This window comes from Nyctibius grandis, chromosome 9 (genome assembly GCF_013368605.1).
Source record: "Nyctibius grandis isolate bNycGra1 chromosome 9, bNycGra1.pri, whole genome shotgun sequence".
Taxonomy (NCBI): domain Eukaryota; kingdom Metazoa; phylum Chordata; class Aves; order Nyctibiiformes; family Nyctibiidae; genus Nyctibius; species Nyctibius grandis.
The window spans coordinates 22,671,729-22,694,346 of NC_090666.1; the positions used below are offsets into that span (position 1 = coordinate 22,671,729).

The 22,618-nt window shown below is 37.9% G+C and overlaps 1 protein-coding gene across 1 annotated transcript; it reads left to right on the forward strand.

The window, feature by feature from the left end:
* Window positions 1-781: 781 nt before the first annotated feature.
* CYP27C1 (cytochrome P450 family 27 subfamily C member 1) lies at window positions 782-20,408 on the forward strand. Its single transcript, XM_068408130.1, has 9 exons — window positions 782-1,114; window positions 5,957-6,147; window positions 7,761-7,960; window positions 10,522-10,731; window positions 12,449-12,612; window positions 15,569-15,735; window positions 16,538-16,616; window positions 17,606-17,809; window positions 20,292-20,408. The coding sequence occupies exons 1-9, from the start codon at window positions 782-784 to the stop codon at window positions 20,406-20,408; spliced, it is 1,665 nt and encodes a 554-aa protein (XP_068264231.1).
* The last annotated feature ends 2,210 nt before the right edge of the window (window positions 20,409-22,618 follow it).

Sequence of the window (22,618 nt, forward strand, 5' to 3'; positions counted from 1 at the left end):
AGGTATGAAGACAGCATGAACACTTTAGAAATTGTGCAAAACAAACTGACACACAAGTTGGAGCTCAAGTTCTCTGTGTGATGCAGCAAAATTGAGGAAAACCTGTGGTGGAGCACAATACACAATACACAAACAGGGCACTGGTTATTTTCTACAAAAGTTGACACAAGCTGCTTGTGGAGTGTATCCTGTCCAAAAGATAAATCATTCTGCAGTACAAATAACATCCCTGGATATTGTAATTTACAGGAACTGTTTGTAAGGTTACTGTGTAAAACCATTTCTATTTGTATGTGGATGCAGATGCAGAAATGTTTTCCATATATGTTACAGGATGATGAATGGTAATAAGAGACCTTCTGGGAGAAAACACAGTGTTTTATAACATATGGGAATGAATTAATGCTACAGAAAAAATTGCCCTAAGTCCACCTTTTTAATGAAGGAGAAAGATGGGGGAATCCTTATGTGAGCCTTTTTTCCAAGCCAATGGGGGAAAGAGGGAAAAACTAAACTTTGGCCGCATGCTTAATGGGTAAATTTATCTGATTTGAATTATACAAAATAATAGGTTCGTTCTATTCAAGTCTCATCCCAGACCCACCCCCCTTTTCCAGCCCTAGGGGAGGGAGCGTTAAATAATGGTCTGTGTAAACTGATGCTCATGCAGTAAGAGTTTGGAGAAGTGCTGCTTGTACAAGTTAAAGCAGGCAGTGAAGAAAGAGCAACCAAATAAAAAGCAGCCGCAGGAGCAAAGTGGACCTTTCTGAAATTACGAGACATGTCTTTCTTCACGAGAGTTTTGACAATGAAATGCAAGCAGACGCTTGAATGCGAGAGGACTTACTTTTACCATGCGGTTTTTGTCAGCAGGTTTCACCAACTGCCCAAACTCTGCAGCAGCCAGTCTCTGGAGGTGCAGAACAACTCCGCGGCAGAGAACAAAGGCGAGGAGACGGTGGCAGATGCGGGGCGCGCAGGGGAGCTGCTGCAGCCCCCCCCGCACCAGCTTGGCAGGGTGAAGAGCCTGCAAGAAATGCCCGGACCCAACACCCTCTACAACCTCTACGAGTTCTTCTGGAAGGACGGCTTCGGCCGCATTCATGAAATCCAGGTACCACTTACTCGGCTATTTAATGCTTTATTCACGCCAGGGTTACCTAAGCCTTTCCTTTTCTCCCCTCACAACGCACCGCTCGACCAGCGCGTTACCAGCCCCGCAGCGAGCCACCACCGCGCCGCCCTCCCCTGTTACGAAAGGGCCGGGGCTGAGGGTCCCCCATCCAACCCCCGTCTCCCGTAGCGCTTTTGGAGGTTTTAGCACTTTTGTTTCGGTGAGGAGCCGACGAGTACGTGGCGTGGGAGCCGTGCCGACACCCTGCTCCCCAGTCCCCCCTTTCCCTCCTCGGTGGGGTGACTGCCTCGCCGGCAGCACCAGTCCCTGAGCTCTCCCCCGTTTCAGCTTTATGCGTATTTTAAACTTTTTGGTAGGTGCCTCTGACTAACAAAAAAAAAGAAATCCCATCTTTTTGAGCTGGGTTGTTTCACAAACTTGCAGAGGACTTATTTTTGGCGGGCGGAGCCGGGAAATGTGGGCTTTCCTCGCATGCCGGGCGGCAGCGCCCAGCCTGACGGGGAGGCCGTGCCGGCACCCCGGGCTCCTTCCACCCGGGAGCGCCCCGGCCGTGCTGTGCCTCGCGGCTGAGGCGCTCCCGCCAGGCGGGAGTGCGGGGGCACTCAGCCGCTTTCCTTCCCTCAGCTCAGCCCGGCGCTCCTCTGCTGTGGTCAGAGACCATTTTGTCTCCTCCAACCCTCGCTTCTACCCTGGCCTCTCCTTACATAAATATACTTCGCATATATAGGTCCCCTGAGGGGGCGGTAGATGCGCCCGGCCCCGCTGCCGTCAGCGCTGGCCGACCCACGGCTGCCGCCCCCTCTCCCCTCAGCAGGAGGCGGGCGGTTTGAAACCTTCCTGGGGAGGATGGGGGGAGAAGGCGGGGGGGCAGCGGTGGCGGCTGGAGCTGCCGCCGGCTCTGGCGGCCCCACGGGCGGTGAGGGGGAGGGGAGGCGGGTGGCGGGAAGCGGGGCCTGATGGCGGCGGGAGGTCGATGGCGGGGTGAGCGGAGGGAGGGCGGTGAGCGGCTCCTGTCACCTGCGCTACGGCAGCTCTGGAGTACGCGGTGGGGTGGGAGACGGTAAAATAAGTCTCAGCCCGGGTGAGGGTTGAGAAGTGTCCTCGGTGGTTTGGGCACCTCTGCTGCTGTGGTGGTCCGCAAGCCGCAGCGTGGCCCTTTCCTCAGTCGCGCCCGGCCAAGGTGGGTGAAGCACGGTCATCTGTGCCTGGGAGAGCACGGCTGGGACGAACGAGTGTCCTTCCTCTGCACAGCGTTTCTTGGAAGTTGGCTTGGGCAGCTGTCTTACCGTAAGGCCTATCTCTATCCAAAGATGACTTTTTTGGTTGCTTGGCCAAACGTGTGGGTTTCATTCCTAAAAAGTCATAGTGCATTTCCTGGGACCGCTTCCCCACGTAGTCCAAGTGATTCTGAAGTGAGCACTTGCGTCTGAGGGAGTAAAGCAGTGGTTTTCACCATTTCCCCATTGCGGATCCATAACGCTTTCCACTGGCAGTACAGATCTCTTTGGGAATACCTCAAATGTGGCATTTATCATTTTGCTTTTCTTAGTGACCTTTCCCAGATAACTAGGAAGAGATTCACAGACAGCCTCAAGAGGTTTACTGCCTGAAAATCACTGAAATTAAAAAAAAAAAACCAAAAACCACAAAACAAAAAAAACCAAACAAACCATGAGAGGGAAGTAAAAACAGAAAAGGGAAACCAAATGGAACAGGATAGAACTTGAAATGGTTTGAGGATCAAAACTTGAAAGTTAGGATTTACAAAGGGCCTAAAAACACGAGAAAGAGGCAGGAAACACTAAAAAAAAAACAAAACAAAACAAACCAAAAAAACCCACAAAGCAGCATGCCTGGCTTTGTTGTCTTTACCATTGGTATTTCTAAAAAGAAGTGTTAGGCTCCTCAGCCTGTGCTGTGTTTGATGGCAGCCAAACTAGATTGCTGATGATGAATTGCTCAACTTAATTGCTTGCTAACCAAGACACATGCAGATGAAACTGATTGCTAAAGTTTTTGTTGCATTATTTTTATTTTTTTTTCTCTGCCTCTGTGGTGGTGCACAGAATTTGAGAGGCGCTTACCATAATATCATAACGCTAAAAAAATACTACCATTGAATTCAAGCTTTCACTGTTCTTTCACTGTCAAAACAGTGAAAGTTTTTCAAATATTAAAACGAATAATAGACCACCTAAACAGTATATTCTTTTCACAACCGCTGGCTGATATGGAAATTTTCTTCTTTAATGGATGTTATTCATAGAAAGGAAAGCAAAAGGAAGTATAAGGAGGACTTGTAATATTCTGTTTAGAGTTTTTATTCTGTTTAGAGTCTCAAAAATCACTTTACAAATCACAGATGCCCTGTTTGCATACACGCTGGATGCAAATGGACATTAACTGGATTAATAACAGTCTGTTAAATTTAACAATACAGTGAACATCAGGAATGAATTAATCTGAAACCCTTTGGTAACCAGCACAGCTACTTAAATGATGTCCTTCAGTGCACACAAATATTCGTATGCTATATGCAGAAGGGGTGGGGAAGCCGAGCGCTTTTTCACAAAGGAGGTTCTGTTCTCAGTAACATGATTCCAGTTAGTCGTGGCCAAAGCAGTAATGCCTACAGCAGTTATGACAAAGGGAAAGTATTTTTAATTTGATGGGGATAGATCTCTTTTTGTCTCATCAGTGCTGTGCAAGTATAAAGAAAAGAAAGGTGAGGGGGGAGGTTTTGGATGCTGGCAGCTTGGATTTATGATGTGTGAAAGAATGTCTGGTGCGAGAGTGGTATGTAAGACAAGAAAGTGTAATATTTTTAAGGTTTGGAACAAGGGAAAGAAAACCTATGTTGTGATAGAAAATATGGAAGAGGAATTCCGTGCATTTCTTTAAACATGAAGTTGATACACTGAACATCATTCTGTTGAAAGCAAGAGATGTCCAAATACCTTGTCCTTGTCTGTTTCTGGTTTAAAACTAGTATTTAATTTATTTGATTGGATGGCTTGACACTTGATTTATTTTCTGTTGAAATGTATCCTCCCATGTAAACCTCACCATCAGTGGAAAACACAAGCTGCTCCATAAATAGCAAATTTTGTTGAACCTGTTTTTCTGTGACTGGTGACCTGTATCCCCCTCACCCCACTGCCTTTTCCTTGCAGCACTTACCTCTCAACTCATCCTTTCCTTTAAAGACTCATGCTCTCAATTGTCTCCAAGTTCAGTTTCAATATCCCTAAAATATCCCTGGAGCAAGAGATACTTCGGGTTTTGGGAGTGCTTGTTTGCACATTGGTCTGCATGTGGTGTTTGATTAGCAGCAGACCAAGTAGAAATGATAACAACAGTTGAGAAGCATTTCCCCCATCAGGGTGACTAATATGTGTGTCTCATCTGAATCCAGATGCTGATTTTTGAAAATGGTAAGAATATAATTGCAGGAGACCTTTAACTCTGTTAAACTTGACTGAAATTGACCATTGTGTTCCAGAAGTAGTTAAGACGAGACTGGCAGAGACTACAATTGCACAGCTCTTGTTTTATTTGGAAACCAGGCAAAAAGAGTTACATTTTTTTATAAGCACTTGGTAGCATATGCTGAAGAGTGATTCATGTATCTTAAACTTATTGTTGGCAATTAAACAATTCATCTCTGTAACCAAGACTGATTAAAAAAATATTTATCATAAGTTAATCTTGGGTCAACACTAGACTTTCACTAGTATAGTTGTATCAAACATCTTTGATTTATAATCAACATAACTCTGCAAGCAGATGTCTTTAGATGCAGGTAATGTGTCAAAGTTAAACTTTGGTCAGTTTAACTTTCTTTCTACTTTATCCTGAAATAAAGGCTTTAGAATTTAAAGGTTTCTTAAATCTAAAGTCCTAATAATATCTCTTTAAGAATTCCTTTGCAGTTTTCCTTTTTTCCCCCTAAAATGATGATGTACCTCTACTCCAAGTGAATTCGTGGGAGTTGGGTGTTTCATTTCATGACCATCTCAGAATGAAATTTGTTTGAAATAATCAGTAAGATTTCATGGGACAGTGATAGTGCAATCTTACTGGAAAAGCTTTGGGATTTTTTTATACATAATTTAATGTTTTCCAGTCCTCTTTCTTAATTGCCTATAGCTTGCCTCCAGCTTGAAGTGTACAACGTGTGGATCAGTCACTAAATAAACCTCACTGCAGGAATAAGACCTCATGTTTTCCTTCCTTTTGCAGATTTAATATATGTCGTTCTAAAGTTCACTGCTGATGAAGCTTTCCCAAAATGCAGTTTCTCACTAGGTGCTATGCTGTCATCATCCTTGGTTAGGTGTGAGAAACTTGTAAGTAGTTTTTTTGTAAAGAATAAAATGGTCGAGTAAGTCTTTATTTACAAAAGACATGAAAAGTAAATTATTGTATCTTTGTATTCTACTGTTAATTTCACCCTATTTACCTCTATGTTTTTCATTTTTTTCAGACATTCTTTCTAACCTGTTTGATCTGAAGAGATGTGTTTTTAAATGCCCCAAGTCCTTTCATCTTCTCAGTATTTGGTTTCACTCACGCTTTGTGCCTTAGAGCTTTGGGTCTTTTCAGTCAGAGGTCCTGAATGGTGTGACCTCTCTGTTTGCCTTGTGAATATTTCACAGTAATGCTTAGATGACATTTCAAACCATTCCTTGACTGGAAGGCTGGGGGTCAAGTTCTAGACATGATAGATGGATTCACTGTATGACAAATTGTCAGTCTCTTTTGTGTTATTTTTCCTTAGTAATACTTTACTTCTGTTTCTCTTTGTTGGTGGTATTGTAGCAAAAACACACTCAGGAATATGGAAAGATCTTCAAGTCTCACTTTGGTCCCCAGTTTGTTGTATCCATTGCAGATCGAGATATGGTTGCTCAAGTGCTCCGGGCAGAAGGTAGAGCACCACAAAGAGCTAACATGGAATCCTGGCAGGAATACAGAGACTTACGAGGAAGAGCCACGGGACTTATTTCTGCGTAAGTGTTGTTACTCCTTAATTTTCTAAGTTCTCTTGTAAAAGTTTAGTGATTTTCTGAAGGACTGTACAGGTCATCTAGAAATTCAGGCTTTTCTGTGTGGGGAAATTTGTATGTCGAGCAGGGGAAGAGGGCAGGAAGTTATGGTGAATTGTCTGTTCTGCTGTAAATTTTCAAAGGAATGGTAATGATGCTTAGCTTGAATGTGGAGTAAGCTACCTTGCATAAAACCACTCTTGGGGAATGTGTGTCAACTAGAGATGTCTGAGCCGACTCGCTTACCTGGAAGCAGTATTGCAGAATAGGGCTTACTAACTTTGGCACAGCACTGCGCAAATTTGGTTTTATTGCTTCAGATCTAGACTGTTGCAGCCAGTTGGCAGTGTGCTGTGTGGACTTGTTGGCTCAGGTTGGCTTAACTTTATTGTTCACCAAAATGCCCCCTCAGCAGATTAATGCAGAGAAGTCACTGTATGGTAAATTCACACTGTCGTGCACCCCCATGCAGATAGTTTCGTATGTGGCTGATTTCTAGAAGAGTTATCTGCCTTTAAAGCTTGCATAAGCTGGCAGTGCATGTGGGTGTGGTTAATTGCCACTGGGAACTACTCACGGTCCCCACTGACATAGGATGTTTATTTAGAGGGAAACTAATTTCCTGAGTCATGGACAGTCTGTTTCTTTCATGGTGGCAAAAGGCATTATGTATTGCACTGCAGACTCAAATCTTAAGCTGCAGCTCAGAGTCAGACTAACAGTTCCTTGATAGTTTGTGAAATGAGAACTTATACCAAGAGATAGTCAGAAAATGTCTGTTAAAGAGATTAAATTCTTTTGCTGGCCAATAAGTTTCTGTACCTTGCCGCAGCATTGCTCCAGGTGAAAGAATTTAATGGGAAATACTTACATAGCGATTTAAAATAAATGCATAAAAGACAATTGCCTGTCTTCATAAGGAATTGAAAGATATCCCTGGAACGACTGTTCCCAAATACTCTACTCATATGAAGCACACAGATGCTACAACTCGGATTTTGTCTTCAGCACAAAGATTTCAATACATAGCTCAGCTAAAGGATAATCTAGCTGTAAATTGTTTCCCTGTAGCTAGGTCTACTATCCTATTACTGTGTAGGTTTAGAATTAGGGTAACTGAAAATGATGTATCAATAATGGTATTTATGGTACTAGCTCAAATTGTTAATTTGTCAGATCTGGATTTGATACCTTTGGTAATTAAGAACCAATTCTAGGTAAAAGCAATTTTGCACACTATCCATTCAAATATTTATTTAAAGTAATTTTAATAAGAAAATTTTGCAAATTCCTTGTATTATCTACTACCAAAATACTAATATAGAGACACTTGTCAAATTCAGAACACTGAGTGGACAAGTTCTGTCACTCAGACCGAAGATTAATTTACAGATATACATACACGTTGCAACACTGAAATTTAATGAGGACATGCAATAAATACAGAATAAAAATGTAGGAGCAAAACACCAAATATAAATTATCATAATTTATCATAAGTTTCATTGTGAAGCTATTACCCAGCTAGTGATTGTTCAGGAGAATTGTGTATAAACATTATTAATCATTTCTTCTAGGGAGGGGGAACAATGGCTAAAAATGAGAAGTGTACTGAGGCAAAAAATTCTGAAACCCAAAGATGTGGCTGTTTACTCAGAAGGAGTCAATGAAGTTATCACAGACTTAATTAAAAGAATCCACACCCTCAGAAAACAAGAGGACGATGGGGAAACAGTGACCAATGTTAACAACCTTTTCTTCAAGTATTCAATGGAAGGTAAGCCCAGGCTGTATAACATCTGTAACGAAAATGGAAGTAAAGCAGTGTGCTTATGGTCAGGCGTTTTTGTCAAGTGACTAGTATCCCATTGTGATTAATCCAAAAAGGGAAGCTTGATATTCTATGTTCAGGTGTTTTTCTACTTAGTGCAATAGGTATCAGTAGAATTCCTTTGTAGAGTCCAAAGAGATGATACCTTGTATTAAGGGACAATTCCTGTGGAAATGCTGGTATATAGGTGAAATGTAAATCAAGGCCCTGAGCAGTTTCAATACTCCATATTTCTGTATTAACTTCCCAGGAATAAGGGTGTTGACCTTCTAACAGGGTGACTTCTCAGACATGTTAATTTAACAACATACCGGCCAAATTCCAGATGGGAAATCACTGTGTGATGTATCTAAATTCTGTTCATAGCTTAATGTGTGAAAAGATACTGCTTTCCCCTGCCTACTCATGGCAAGTGTGGGATTGTTTTGCTTGCCTTAAAATCATCTGCCACTGGCTACCATTAATAAGAGAACGCTAAATGAACTCCAGCCTGAGCTAGTACGGCATTTCCTGTGTTCTTATAGAAATCTAACAGTGATTCATATTTCATGCATTCCTTCAACTGACTGCATACCACCTGGTCTTGTTATATGTAGTGCCTTTTAAAAACATTGGTACTCTTTGCTGAGAGGCAGCTGAATAATTTCAGGTTTGCAAGAAGTTCCAAATTTCTCACCTATGAAGATGCTCTATCAAATGGCTGACTGACTGTTTGGTAAACTAACCCGAGTCTGTTCTACGTAAGGTCTAAAAATGGCAATTCAACTAAGAGTTACCAATTTTATGAAGTTTTAAACTCTCAGCTTACAGATTCACTTTCACTGATGGGTTAGTTTAAATTCTTCACATTCTTTTAGCTTTTCATTTATAACTTGTGCCTGGCATGCACTTATTTCCTATATGAATTGCAGTTTTAATTAGCTTACACTGTCAACTGTTCAAGGAACCAGTGTGTAAGATTTTTTGAAAAGACCATGTAACGAGCAAAAGAATGCATAAGAACTAGCAGTTGCTGAAAGAGACACAAGAGAAATAAAAGGCATAGAAAAATATCTCCCCAGGGAGGAAAATTAGGGAAGGAAGAGTGAGTTGAAAATAGCCAGATTTTAAAATTATTTTTGTCAATAAATGAAATATGAAGCAAAGAACAGGGAAAAATAAAAGTTTCTTAAAAAAAATATATATATACTTGAGAATTTATGGAGAGCTTGACGAAGGGCAAGATCAAGGTTAAACATTATATCTATTGTACCTGTTTTTAAGAGGAGAAACAGAGGAAAAAAGAGACTAGAGTGTTAATAGACCAGTTACGCTAATTATCTAGTTAACCGTTATTCTAATATTTCCTGGAAAGATGTGGACAAACTATTAACTAACGAATTGAAAAGCACAACACTTATTTAAAAACATTTGACTTGATGGAAATGGCTTTGACAAATTATCTATATACCTTTGTGAATTACCTAATTGCCCCACTGAATTTTAGAAAAATAATTAAATAAGATTATTTTGATGATAGGAATGCTTTTTGTACTGTACCACATGATATTTTCATAAATAAACTGGGTAATATGATCCAGATTTTGCAAGTTGGGAGGAAAAATTGCTAGAAACCTATGTTCAGAAAGTAATTAAAAATGGTTTACTGTCAAACTGAGAGAACATTTTGGCTAACTCCAGTAGGGCAGTTTCTGGCTGAATTCTGTCTAATATTTAATAATTTGGGTATATTTATAAAAACTGAGCTGAGAGATTGCAGGGACACTAATAGATGAGTAAGAATTAACTTGATAAATAGAAGAAATGATCCAGAGTTGAGAAGAAAAAAAATTATTTAATAAAAATATGTATAAAGTACTGTTGGGGGCAGGGAGTGGTATTTCTAGTAGGGATCACTGCAATACTGTAGACAAAACATCTGAGGAAATTATAGCAAGTCAGGAACAAGAGACAAGTCAATATTGTCACTTGCAATAGTGTCACACACTTGCTGTTTTTCAGGGCCACATGGAGTATATTGTGTGCCATGAAATCCCTGTCTAGAGTTCAAGCACTTTATCTGCTTATACATACTCATTATTTGTTTACTACCAGTTTATGATGAAGAAAGACATAGCCACTGCTAGAAACGCCTGTGTTATCACCAGTTATCAGAAATGCCTTTGGACTTGTACGTCCCTGCGTGTTCAGAGGCCAAGACAGCAGGCTCAGGGTTTGTGTCGCACTGCATAACACAGCAAACATGCTGGAGGGCTGCTCTACTTCTGGTGGAATTCCTGGCTGTCTTCTCATGCTGAGCATTATTGACATAGTAGCCACTGTCTTGCTACAATGTTTAACTGGGATTTTTTTACTGTGTGTTAAATTTCTATTTTATCTGCTCCCAACTGCAGTAATAACTAAACATTTTTGGAAGGTAGTTCCATTACGTTAGTGTTGTAATTCCTTAAATTATTAATATGTATATATGCATGTGTATAGCAAATTCTTTGATTTCGTGTGTGCAGGTGTGGCAACTATTCTGTATGAATGCCGGTTGGGCTGCCTGGAAAACAACGTCCCACAGCAGACTGTTGAATATATTGAGGCTCTGGAGTTGATGTTTAGTATGTTTAAGACCACTATGTATGCAGGTGCTATTCCCAAATGGCTTCGTCCACTTATTCCAAAACCCTGGAGAGAGTTCTGCAGATCCTGGGATGGACTCTTCAAATTTAGTAAGATTTAGTAGTAGAAAAGTTCAGCTGCATTTCTGCAGGTTCTGTGTGTGTTTGAACAGGACTTGCTGCATTTCTCTTCTAAAATTATAAGAAGACATTGTGGTAGAAGTAAGTTTCATATTAAACTCAGACTGGCCAAGGGAACTGTTTTAAAAAATACTCTACTGAAAAAGAATTTTACCAGTACACTTTAAATATTCCCCTCTTTTATACTGCTGTTTCTTTATTTGTCTTCATCTCTTTTAGTGCCCAGTTCTTTGCCAAAGCTTTATCTTCAACCACTCAAATTTTAATGAGGGTGGTTTTGTTGACTTCAGCAAGTTTTCAGTCAGGCACTCTGACAAATAATCACCACTAGATCTGACTAGACAGTTAAAAAATGAGACTTTAGCAATTAATTAAACTCTTTGTGAAGTTTATATATACACATGCAAGCGTATAAGTTGACATAGAAGTAAACTGTTGTGTTACAATACGGCTTTTTGTGAATAAAGCATTCCAGGCTGCTTTATCAATCAGTTTTCATGTGAGTAAGAAGAAGGAGTTGTCTTTGCAATATATTTTTTTTTAATATTCTGAGTGTTTAAAAAACCTTGAACCCTTTTCCCCTCTCTAATGTTAGAAAGCTGCATGCATTTATTACTTTATTAGCTCTATTTGTCTAGGTAAGTCTGTGTACATCTTCTTGATAGTAGATTCTTTATTTTCTTAACATTTAATATGCCTAATATGCTTGATAATTACTATGTACCTACAGTAGGCATTAGGGAATCCATTTAATGCCGATACAGGTGTGTTTTCTGTGAAGCATACTTTTTTACACGGCCACTTTTAAATTATTTCCCATGATAAAGCACTCTCGTTCCCTCTTGTGGGTTAAAACCAACAGGCTTCAGCTTTATCCTAACAGCAGCTGAAAAACTGTTGTTGAGTAATTTGTTCTGTTTGAAACTTGTTATGCTGTTTCTTTGTTTAATCCCTTTGTGAAGAAGGAATTAAATGGTGAGAATCACTGTATATGATGTGTGTGTTTGTGTTGGTTTCATAAAGGAACATGTTGATTCTAGTTCTTTTTTTTTTTTTTTTTGTAAGCTCATTCTGTGAGACATTAACTTTCCAGGGGGTTTTCCTCTTTTTAAAGCCCTTGTTTCACTGAAGATGCTGTTTGTAGTCACCAAAGTATAAATGGGACTGTGGGTGAAATTGCTCAAAATGTCATTCACTGAAGTTTTTCAATTTTTGTTACTACTGAATGCTCCTCATCTTTGTCTTCAGTGTGATTCAGTTCTGTGACTTTGACCTTCTGGTTGCTGCTAAGATCTTGTAGCAGCTGCTGTGTGCTGACTTGCAGCATGCTCTGCAGAGTTCACCACTTCTTGCAGAGTCATCACAAAACAAGCCAGGTGGGCGTAAAAACTTGACCTTGAGCTTCCTTTGCTCCCAGTCAGAAACTATAGTCTCTTGTGTCCTTTCCTTGTGCTCAGTGTTCTCGTGCTGTGAGCTACCAAGGTTCCTGTCAGCTCTGTCTTTCCTTACCGTGAGTATCCAAGGTCCTCCACCACCACTCTGTTATCTTTTCCCCAAGAAAACTGATTCAAATATTTTGTCTTTTTATGGCTAGGCAGTGTAGCATAAGGGGGAAATGTCATTACTGAATGTGGAACCAGCAGAAAAATAAAAATGGAGGCTTAACAATTTTATTTGAATCCCAAAGGTCAAATCCATGTTGACAACAAATTGAAGGCTATTCAGTCTCAGCTGGACCAAGGAGAAGTGGTGAATGGTGGGCTACTTACATACCTCCTAGTGAGTAAGGAACTTACTTTGGAAGAGATCTATGCCAATATGACTGAAATGCTTCTGGCAGGAGTGGACACAGTAAGCTTGTTATGGTTTTTCTTGTGCACAATTGTTTTGATAAACTAGTAGCATTCGCAGCTATCTTTGGGGTGGGTGGGGGGTGGGGAGGTGCTGTTTACAAGGACATAATTTCTGACACGTTTAAGTCATTACATCTTTAAAATGATAGAAAATACTTACGGCACTGTGTAAGTCATTCTCTCTACTAGAATGAAGTCAGTGTTGTTCTGTTCTAGCTGTGTTTTACAGGAACCCGTCATTTGGAAGTCAGTTCCACAGTTTATTAAATGGATAAAATAGCAATCGTCTTTACATTCGGCTTGAATTTCATACATTTTCTTTTCCTAGTTTGAATATCAGGTTGGTATTTTGCTTCTTTAGGTAGACCACAACAGAAAAGGCTGCTGAAAGTTAGTGTGAAAAAATTGTTCAGTAAATTCATATGTAGAATTTGGTAAAGGTTTTTTACATATGGCTGATTAAATCAACTGGGACATACATTATGGATCAGATGCCTGGTTGGTGCTGAAGTCCATTGGGTGGTATTAGGCCAGCACTAACATGGGTAAGGCATAAGCTCACCACCCATGCTTGTGCTGGCAACATACAGTCAGTCTGAGGCAAAGCTGCGGTGATGGGGCTCAGCATTAACGAGGCTAGCGTATGAGATATGTTAACACCTAGTGAAGCATTTTAAGTGGCCATCTGTCCTTATTCTTCTCATTTGTCATCTAGAGTATTTGAAGAAATGTTAAGGTCATGTATATTTCTTACCCACCTTTCCTTCCTACCATGTGAAATCAGTGTAGCTTAGTATTGACTGCAGCATGACAATCAGAATAAGAAAAGATAAAAATGAGTTATTGTATTGTATATACAATGTATATGGAGTTGTTTAGAATATCAATGAACACTATTATTGTAAATGAGCAATTTTTAAAAAGAAATCTATAAGAATTTGATAAAGAAAGTGCTATGTAGGACTGTGTTTAATAGTCTTACAGTAGAAAAGACTAAAATAAGTAAAAAAGTAAAGTAGCCTTGAAGTAAAAAAACCTCTCTGGGTAATTGAATTAAGATTTTTTTTATTTATTTAAGAAAGTTTTTAAGGTTTCTAAAGAAAACAAAAAAACCCCCAACAGCAATACTTTTGAATTCCAAAATAAGGAGCATATGTAAAGCTTATTTATGTGCTGAAGATTATTCCATTGGTTAAATATCCCAAGGGCTTATGAGCTTGGAGAGCTTTTTGATGTTTGGTTCTTAAGTAAAGTACAGTTATTCATCCCATTCATTTTCTAATCTTTCAGACCCTTAATTTTCCATTTTTAGTGTGTGAGAGAATTTTCATTAAACTAAAAGGACAGTGTTCAAGTTCATGCCGACCAGAGTTTCTCTTTCTGTTTGACTTAGCTTTCTCAGCTGGCCACAATCATTTTGTGAGAGGACGGTACTTCTGATTTCCTTATTTCCAAGTACAAGACAGAAATTGAGGGAACCTTTTTTTTCCCCTACTGCTGTCACTTCAGATCTCATTTTATCATAGAAAATGAAAGAGGTTTAGAGGAATATAAAAGCTTTCAACAAAATTGTAAGGCAGGTTTTGGCTACAAAGCATTTTGGCTGTCCCTGGAACAGTGCTAGTTTTTAAGAGGTTATGAAGGAGCTGGGAACCTGGGAAGAAAGAGTGTTTATATCAGAGAAGTTCTGTATGCAGCTGGCACAATTTCCAGCTCCTCTGAGCTCTGAGTGGAATAGAGCAGGGTTGCATTTTATCAAAGGACAGCCACTCAATAGCACAAGAAGAAAAAAGAAAGGTTCCGAGAATTGTACTTCTAGCATTATACCCTAGTTTGAAAACAAGACATGAAAGGTCACTGTCATGATGAATTTGCATTCTAAATTGATCTTAAATGTAAGCCCAAAATAAGACATTTCCAGAAGTTTTTTTTTTACCCATACATTGTTTATAATCTTAAGCTTTGTTGTGCCAATGAGTGAGAAGCTGAAAATAAAACTGTTTCCTGCCTGGAAAGTGAAACTGGTTCTGTCGTCGTTATATGAGCTGAAAAAAACACATTTAAAAATAATTCAAGAAAATTAGGGTAGAGGTTACAATTTAGCTCTCTTAAATGCTGTAAGATACTAAGAACAACACAGGTAAGGAACAGAATGACTACGTTGTCACTTTCTCTGACATATTTAGGAACACTGAAAACACATTTTTCATGGTAAACTTTCTGTCTTCAGTGATGGTTGTAAGGGAAACAGGCTCAAGAAAAGCCATTTGCTTAACCTTAATGTCTTAGGTGCAGCTGATAGTAGAAGCAAAATGTCCTGAGTCTGTCTAGTATTAGAATGGAGTAGTCCCTGAAATCCAGGTAGCTCAAACACAGGAACTCATGGTTAAATGAATGGTAAATATTGGATCACAAATAAAGAGTTGAAATACTCTACTTAGTTCCATGTTAGTACAGATGGAGTGGGTTTATGCTCTCAGAGTGTATCCTAAACCACAAATGTGCATTGAAGTGCAATTTTTCCAGCTGAAGTGAAAGAGGATTAGATAATGGGTTCCTTTAAATCATCTTGTGCTCAAAGTTGAAGAAAGGTGAAACACATATTGAAAACTATTAACTTAATCCATTGCAGTTTAGTCTCTTTATGTTTCAGTATTGTTTATGTAGTTTTGTTTGCATTTGCTTTTTCTGTTGCTTTTTAATATTTCACTGGGAAAATATCAGCATGGGTTTTTTTGATATGTGAGGGATTTTTAGATGGAAAAGGGATGAAGGAGGGGATGGTGAAGTCTGACAACATCCCGTTGAGTCCAGATGTGAATCATTGCCAGTCTGTTTTATAACTTTAAACATATAAAAAACATAGTTGAAAACGGATTGTTTTTCTTGGGTTGAAATTATTTTTAATCTAATCTTGTTTGACTTGATGATGATGGTTGTGGTTTCTTCCTTAGACTTCTTTTACTTTGTCCTGGGCAACGTACTTGTTGGCAAAGCACCCTGAGGCTCAGCAACGTGTTTATGAGGAAATAGTCAATAAGCTGGGGAAAGACCAAGTTCCCGTTGCTCATGATGTTCCCAAATTACCTTTGATTAGAGCTGTGCTGAAAGAAACCTTGAGGTAAGTAGCAGACAACTGCAATCATTAATTAAAGAAATTAATTCCATGTAGTTGTAATGGATTTTGAGTCCATGCTAAAGTTTGTGTTTAGTTCATTACTGCTATGTGCTGCTTCTGCTTTAATTTATTGTAGCAGTATTGTGTCCAAGGATGCCCAAGAGATGAAATATGATAGTTTATATAGTGTTTAATGTTTTTAAGTATGGTAGAAGTAGCATCACATATGTAGGATGTGTCTGTTAAAGTAGGTAAGTGAAAGCTTGCTTTTTGCCTTTTAAGTATTAGTCTGTATCATGGACGGTAACAACCTCCTCCCCCACACAGTACTGCAAAGTGGTACTTTGCAGTGCCACTACAATCATTTTAAGCTTCTTGACTTAAATTGAAGGCATGTGACATGCTTTTTTTTATGTGCTTATACATAATGTTCATAGTAAGGTGAGGGGAGTAAGAGGATTTTGGAGAAGGCATCAACAAAGCTTTTTTCAGATTTCAGTAGTGCTGAAACATCTCCAGCTTGACCAGCTGGTTGCATGTTTGTACATGTGTAAAGCAAATAAATGTATAGACCAAATAGCTCAACCTCCAGTTGGTAGTAAATAACTTTTCTCAGGTATTAATCATATTCTCACAGATGATTCAAGGTCTTTGAATCTCCAAGGTGTTCTGTACTTTTGAAAAACGTTTTTGCTGTGAATGCATTTGCATTCATATTGCATATTTGTGAATGCAAATTGGAATCTAAACTTTTTCAGTTGTATTAGTTATTACTGTTGAACTTCTCACAAATATTTGTCTCTAGGTTATATCCAGTATTGCCAGGAAATGGAAGAGTGACCCAAAAAGACTTGATCGTTGGAGGATACTTGATACCTAAAGGGGTATTGCCTTGATACCTAAAGTTCTATTGCAGTCCTCTGCAGAGAACACAGTTTAAGTTTTGTGTATGAAATGTGATTTGTTACAACATATACACACTTCAGTGATTTCAAAAGATTTCACCAAGCTAGAGCATTAAGAGGAAAGTATTTCAATAATGCCCATTTATATGACAAAAATAGATTTTGTAATTGACTTGTTGCTGTTTGTTTTTTTTAGATTTGGGTCCTCACCTGCTAATCAAATTTACCATCACGACTCGTTCTTAATATTCTTGAGGGTGAACACTATTGATAACATCTCTGTGCAATGTTACAATTTGATTCAAAAAACATTCATTATTCTTGCAGTTTTCTAACTCTTTGCTTATTAATTCCCTTTGTAGAAAGAGTTTAATTTCCTTTTTAAATTATGAGTCTTTCCTTTATAGTAATCAAAGATTACACAGAGATCATGGTAGAACTGCATGGCTCTATTTTAAATGATAGCACTTCTGTGTTAGAGCAATGTAGCTTTAAAACAGCAGGATTCTTAATATACTTATTTAAATATTATTCCACACACGTTCCTCCCCACCCGTGGATTTATTTGGAAACATCATCACCTTGATTCTTGCTGGTTTTTTTTTTTTTTCTGAGGTGGGTTTCTTTGCCTTTCCATCCTCCATTTTTTCCTTTTCCATTGTCCTGTATCTTCTCCCTTTCTCTCATACTATATTTTTGAGACAATTCCCAATATTTGTGACTGTTGTCCCCATCTCCTTCCCCACTGCATCTTCTCTAATATATCCAGCAACATTTAAAACAATTTGAAGATTATTTCATTTGACCAGTTGAGAAAGGGATCTGATTTTCTAGGTATCCTTTTTTCTTCTAGAATTACTCAAAGATACTTAATTTTTATCACCTCATACTGCAGTAATTACAAATGCTTTTTAATTTTGTTATGTGTATTGGAGTTAGCTAAATATCAATACAATTTATTTCCTCAGACACAGCTGGCACTCTGTCATTATACTACTTCATACAGTGAAGAAAATTTCTCAATGGCAAATGAGTTCCGACCTGAGCGCTGGCTGAGGAAAGATAATTTGGACAGAGTAGACAATTTTGGTTCTATCCCCTTTGGTTATGGCATTCGAAGTTGTATAGGAAAAAGAATCGCAGAGCTGGAAATTCATCTTGCACTGATTCAGGTTAGAACTATGTAACATCATTACAAGAAGAAAAATATATTGGTATGATTCTTTTCTATGTATACCATTTCTGGATATCTTACAGTGCACAAAAACTTTGTTTTGGAGTGTTGTCTAGCATACTCATCCTGAAAAGGCTTAAAAAATTGAAAATAATCACGCTTGAAATGTAGCATACTTGTTTAACTACATTGCAGAAGAAAAATTCTTTATAGTACAAATGAAGTAACAGTAAAGGTAGGATCGTTAAGGAAATGTATGGATTTAGTACAGATGTTTTTTGTAAGCAAGTTGGAAGTCTGTCTTAATGTATATTAGAATGGTTACCTATGGTTTTCTATGTTCTGTTGTTTTCTGTCCCTTCTTGTTCTAACTTTATTATTTTAAATATACATAATTTATAGTTATATAATTAGTTAGTACATATTGATATATAGTTTTCCATTGCTTCATATCATACAGAAATCTTCTCCAACAGTTGCTACATTTTTTGTCGTTTACAAGACACCAAAAGCTAAAGCTTGATTGAATTTGCCTTAGAATTTCCATAAGTAAACTCCTAGAGCAATCTCTGAACAATTAGCATCTGTCTTCCAGAACTCAGTGTGAGATAGCTCTCAGGGGGCTGGATAAAACAAACATAATTACATCTTTTTGAAAAGCAGGATTAAGGAACTAATAGAGAGCCTGCTTTTCCTTTCTGGAAAGAAACTAGCACACAACCTATTTACAAGCATTGAGATGATATTTAAGTGATTTAAAAATAGCAACACATGAAGCATGGAGCTGATCGAAGAGAAATTGTTTTAGACCAGTCTGATATCTTTCTCTGACTTGATCACTTACCTAATGAGGTGGATATAAAACAAATCACATATTCTCACTTCAGGAAGTATTTTCACATATCCTACACATTGTTCTCACAACCAAATTAATAAAATTTGTTCCAAATGGAAGTACCTATAAAACGCATGCACAACTGGTTGGAAAAAAGAAATAGCTAGAGGCAGTAGCTGTCAAGTATTTGCTGTTGAACAGGGAAAGCATTTAATTAAAATTCTGTAAAGGTCTGTCCTGCATTTGATTTAGATTGGTATTTTCATTAACAGTGTAAATAATGGATTAGAGAATACTTTTGAGTTTGCATAGGATACCAAGCTGACATGAATTAAGTTAAAATCAGAGGACATGAATATAGAATTACAAAAAAATGGAGAAATGTTCCAGAATCAACAGCAAATTGTTCACTAAGGACAGTTGCAAGTTACTGCTCTTGAGAAGAAATCAAATGCATAAACACAGATTACTGACCAACTGGCTGGGTGATTAGTACCATACAAACAGACTGGAGGGATATAGTAAAAAATTGGTTGACAATAATGATGCTAATTCGGACAAGGCAGTGTAATTCTTGGGTATATTAACGGTACACGTTGTATGTGAGAAAGTGGAGCTAAATTACTCGTCTTACCAAACACTGGCGAATCCTCAGCTAGACAATGATATGCACCTGACCCTGTGTGCTGCATTTGAAGAACAATATAGTCAAATGGGAGGAAATTCGGAAGACAGAGAGAATAACAAGAATGAGAGGTTTAAAAAAGAGAAGAATGAGATGAAAATTTGATCAAACACCTAACACTGAAAAGGCAGTTATGTATAGGAAAATAATATATTGTTCATCATGCCTTCTAGGAGAAGATTGCTTAGTTTATAGGAAAAAGAGTTTGAGACTTAATACTAGGAAAAGTTGAGGATATTGCGGTATTTCCTTCTTGAAAGTTTAAAAATAGGTAGCTGAGGTATTCTATGTTCAGCTTCAAAACAGGTGAGATAAATCTCTTGAAGCTTGTTTTAGCCCACAATTTCTGTGATTTATGTTTGCAGCTGATTCACTCAGTTTCATTAAGTGTATGGAAATAGAGGTTTAATATATAGCAAACCTGTGTGATTGAATTGTAGCGATTCTGTTCGGGAGAGGTTCTAATATTTGACTCCTTCAATTAAGATTGTTTCACTTGGTGCACTGGACAGTTGCTGTCTCATGTTTGTTCTGTTTCCTCCTGCCCAGGAAGAGAAATGTGTGCGATGGGATTTGGGACTCTTTCATTTCTTTGTTTTATAATTGCACATATTGATTTATATTAAAGGAAGTGAAATCAAAAACACATACAGAGGAAGCTCACGAGGTTTGAAAGAGACCTTGGTTTCTTTGATAGCTCAGACTGTTTAGTTCTGTGGAAATTCTTCAGAAAGGACTGGCTCAGTCCTCCCTCAATCAGAGGAGGAAGATGTTTAACTATAATCTTCACCTTGTAACAACTATTTTTTCTTTCCTGTGTGGGAATCGTAGCACTTAGACTCCACAGAATTGGCAACAGAAATTTTGTTTGTGACAGTCTGTTATGTTCTCTTTTCCAAAGTCTAGTCTTCATCTGTAATTTTGCAGCTTTTGTAATACTTGTCCTGTTTATCTTCACAGTTGCTTCAGAATTTTCAGATCAAAATTTCTCCCAAAACCGAACCAGTTCATGCCAAAACCCATGGACTTTTGACTCCTGGAAACTCCATCAATGTGAGATTTTCTGACAGAAAGTGAGACTCAAATGTTTTGGAAACAATGGTGTGATTTTCATGGGAACAGACTTGCATCTTATGGATGTTTAATCATGCTTGTTCTCTGGTTTGTACGTATTTGGCAAAATGATCAAGTATTATGTTCTGCCTTAGTTCTAGCAGTACATAAGAGAAATTACCTCTCCTGTAATAGATAATTACACGTATGAAAATATACGTGTAAAATAAACTGAAAAAATTCCTTCTTGCACTGGGAATCTCCTTTTATCTGGGAAGGTTTCTAGTAATAACAACGCATGCATTGAAAAAAACCAAAATTAGATTCAGACTTGTTGGTATCATTCAGTGGTTTTGTTACACTGCTTTGTCATAAAAGTCAACTACTCAGTGAGTCTATTTGAGAGCAAGAGGATTACTATATTATATGTGAAAATTAGGTGCATTTGTGAGTTTGTGTTTTCCTGTTTCTTATTCTCTGGTATTTTTTAAAAGTTTCCACCTAACATTGAAAATATTAGATAATTTCTCTGTTGTCTGTAAAATGAAAAGTAAAGACAGAAAAAATACAATTTATGTCACTTTGTTTATGCTCAAATTACAGAACAACTAAAAATTTATCCAAACATAATCCCCATTAAATGTTTCTGTATAATTTAAAAAAAAAAAAAAATAATCTTAACAATAGAAGTTTAAATGTCACATTGTAGAATTATGAACCCAGACATTGTCCTCATCACCAAAGCATAAGCTGAGTGGAGTAGCACAAGCCACTTTCACTGTTCTAGCTAATATTATGCCAAAACCAAATGTAAATAATAAAAATGAAGTAGTTGTTACATTTTTATCATTTAATTAAAATACTACTATTAACTGTCTTCACAGTTCTTCAACAGTAAGAACTGGAAACTTCCCACTGTAACATGCTGAACCCATAGGCAGGTGCACAGTTGTCTTCTGTAGGATGTAAATGTGACTACTGAAGTATTTGGAGATTTTTTTACTATCTAGTGTCTAATACAAAGAATGGACACCTGAAAGGGGTTTTTTTTAATTATTATTTTATTTTTCCTGTGACAACTAACAGAAAAGTCTCTCTTGCATGATACTTTAGTCTTTCGATAACTTCAGTATCACTGCACTAACCTTATGTTCTCATTTTTGAGAGAAACCTTATATCTTGGGTCCATGTTATGCCTTGAACAATGCTCAAACCTGCTTATCCTAATACAAAATTAACTATGTAATTATGTATAGTTTACTGTTTACATGTCAGGCTCTGACTGTTTTTCATGAGGTAGTTTACGTACTGATAGGCGTAAACTTTTCAGCCATATGTAGAGTTAGAAAAAAGTTGTGCAACTCAGTTTTTAAAATGACAATTATTCTTTGCTCATCTAGCTAGAAGTCATCAAAGACAGGTTACAAATTAAATAACACACTGTAGTTTTTAATGGTGTACGTGAAATTCCACATAGCAAACTACTACAGTCACGTTGTTGTAGTATTTTGGTCACTTTTTGTAGTGCCTTTTCAAGGTCTTGACAAAAGAAAAACAAAAAATCTCCTTTGTATGGATCTTGTATATAAAATAATAACACTAAACAAACTTGATCTGATCTGTGAGAAGATTAAATGCTTACATGATGACTTTAAAATGTTAATCCTGTATTGAGCGTATATATGTACTATAAGAAAAACAGGTAATCTGCAGAGGGCTTTGTCCTTGAATGAGCTTGCCTTCCGATGCTGTTTGCCAAGGCTTCACGTTATTCCTTTTTTTTTTCTTTCCCATTGTTACTTCTAATTATCCCTGTCTTAAATAGAATGAAGAGAGTTGTATTTGCCAGAGCCAGCTGACATCCCGAAGGAGAAGTTTTGCAAAGGTCTGTTTAAAAGTCTGCAGATCGGGAATTTGACTCCATAACTCTGCCTGTTTTTGTTGACTTGGGAACCAAAGAGCCCAAGCCTTGAATCCAAATTTGGATTCTGTATGGTGCCCTTCTTTTGCATAGTCGTAGCATCGTTAGAAATACCAGCCACTGCTATGTTGTGGTACATTTGCTACTTGGTATCAGTCAGTAAGTAATACATCACTGTAGAAGAGGGAAGAGGCGTTCTAAAATGCTCTTAAAAGCATTTGAATTTTTTCACGAAAACAGAAAGCCTGCGATTTGTTTTAATAGAGCATCTATCCATGTAAGTTGTCTTTTATACATAATAAAATATTTATAC

What these genes read in the sequence shown, in the direction of transcription:
- CYP27C1 (XM_068408130.1), top strand. Translation starts at nt 782, where the DNA reads ATGTCTTTCTTCACGAGAGTTTTGACAATGAAATGCAAGCAGACGCTT. An exon ending in GCCGCATTCATGAAATCCAG is followed by an intron (nt 1,115 to 5,956) that starts GTACCACTTACT and finishes GTGGTATTGTAG; the next exon opens with CAAAAACACACTCAGGAATA. An exon ending in TTCTGGCAGGAGTGGACACA is followed by an intron (nt 12,613 to 15,568) that starts GTAAGCTTGTTA and finishes TTTCTTCCTTAG; the next exon opens with ACTTCTTTTACTTTGTCCTG.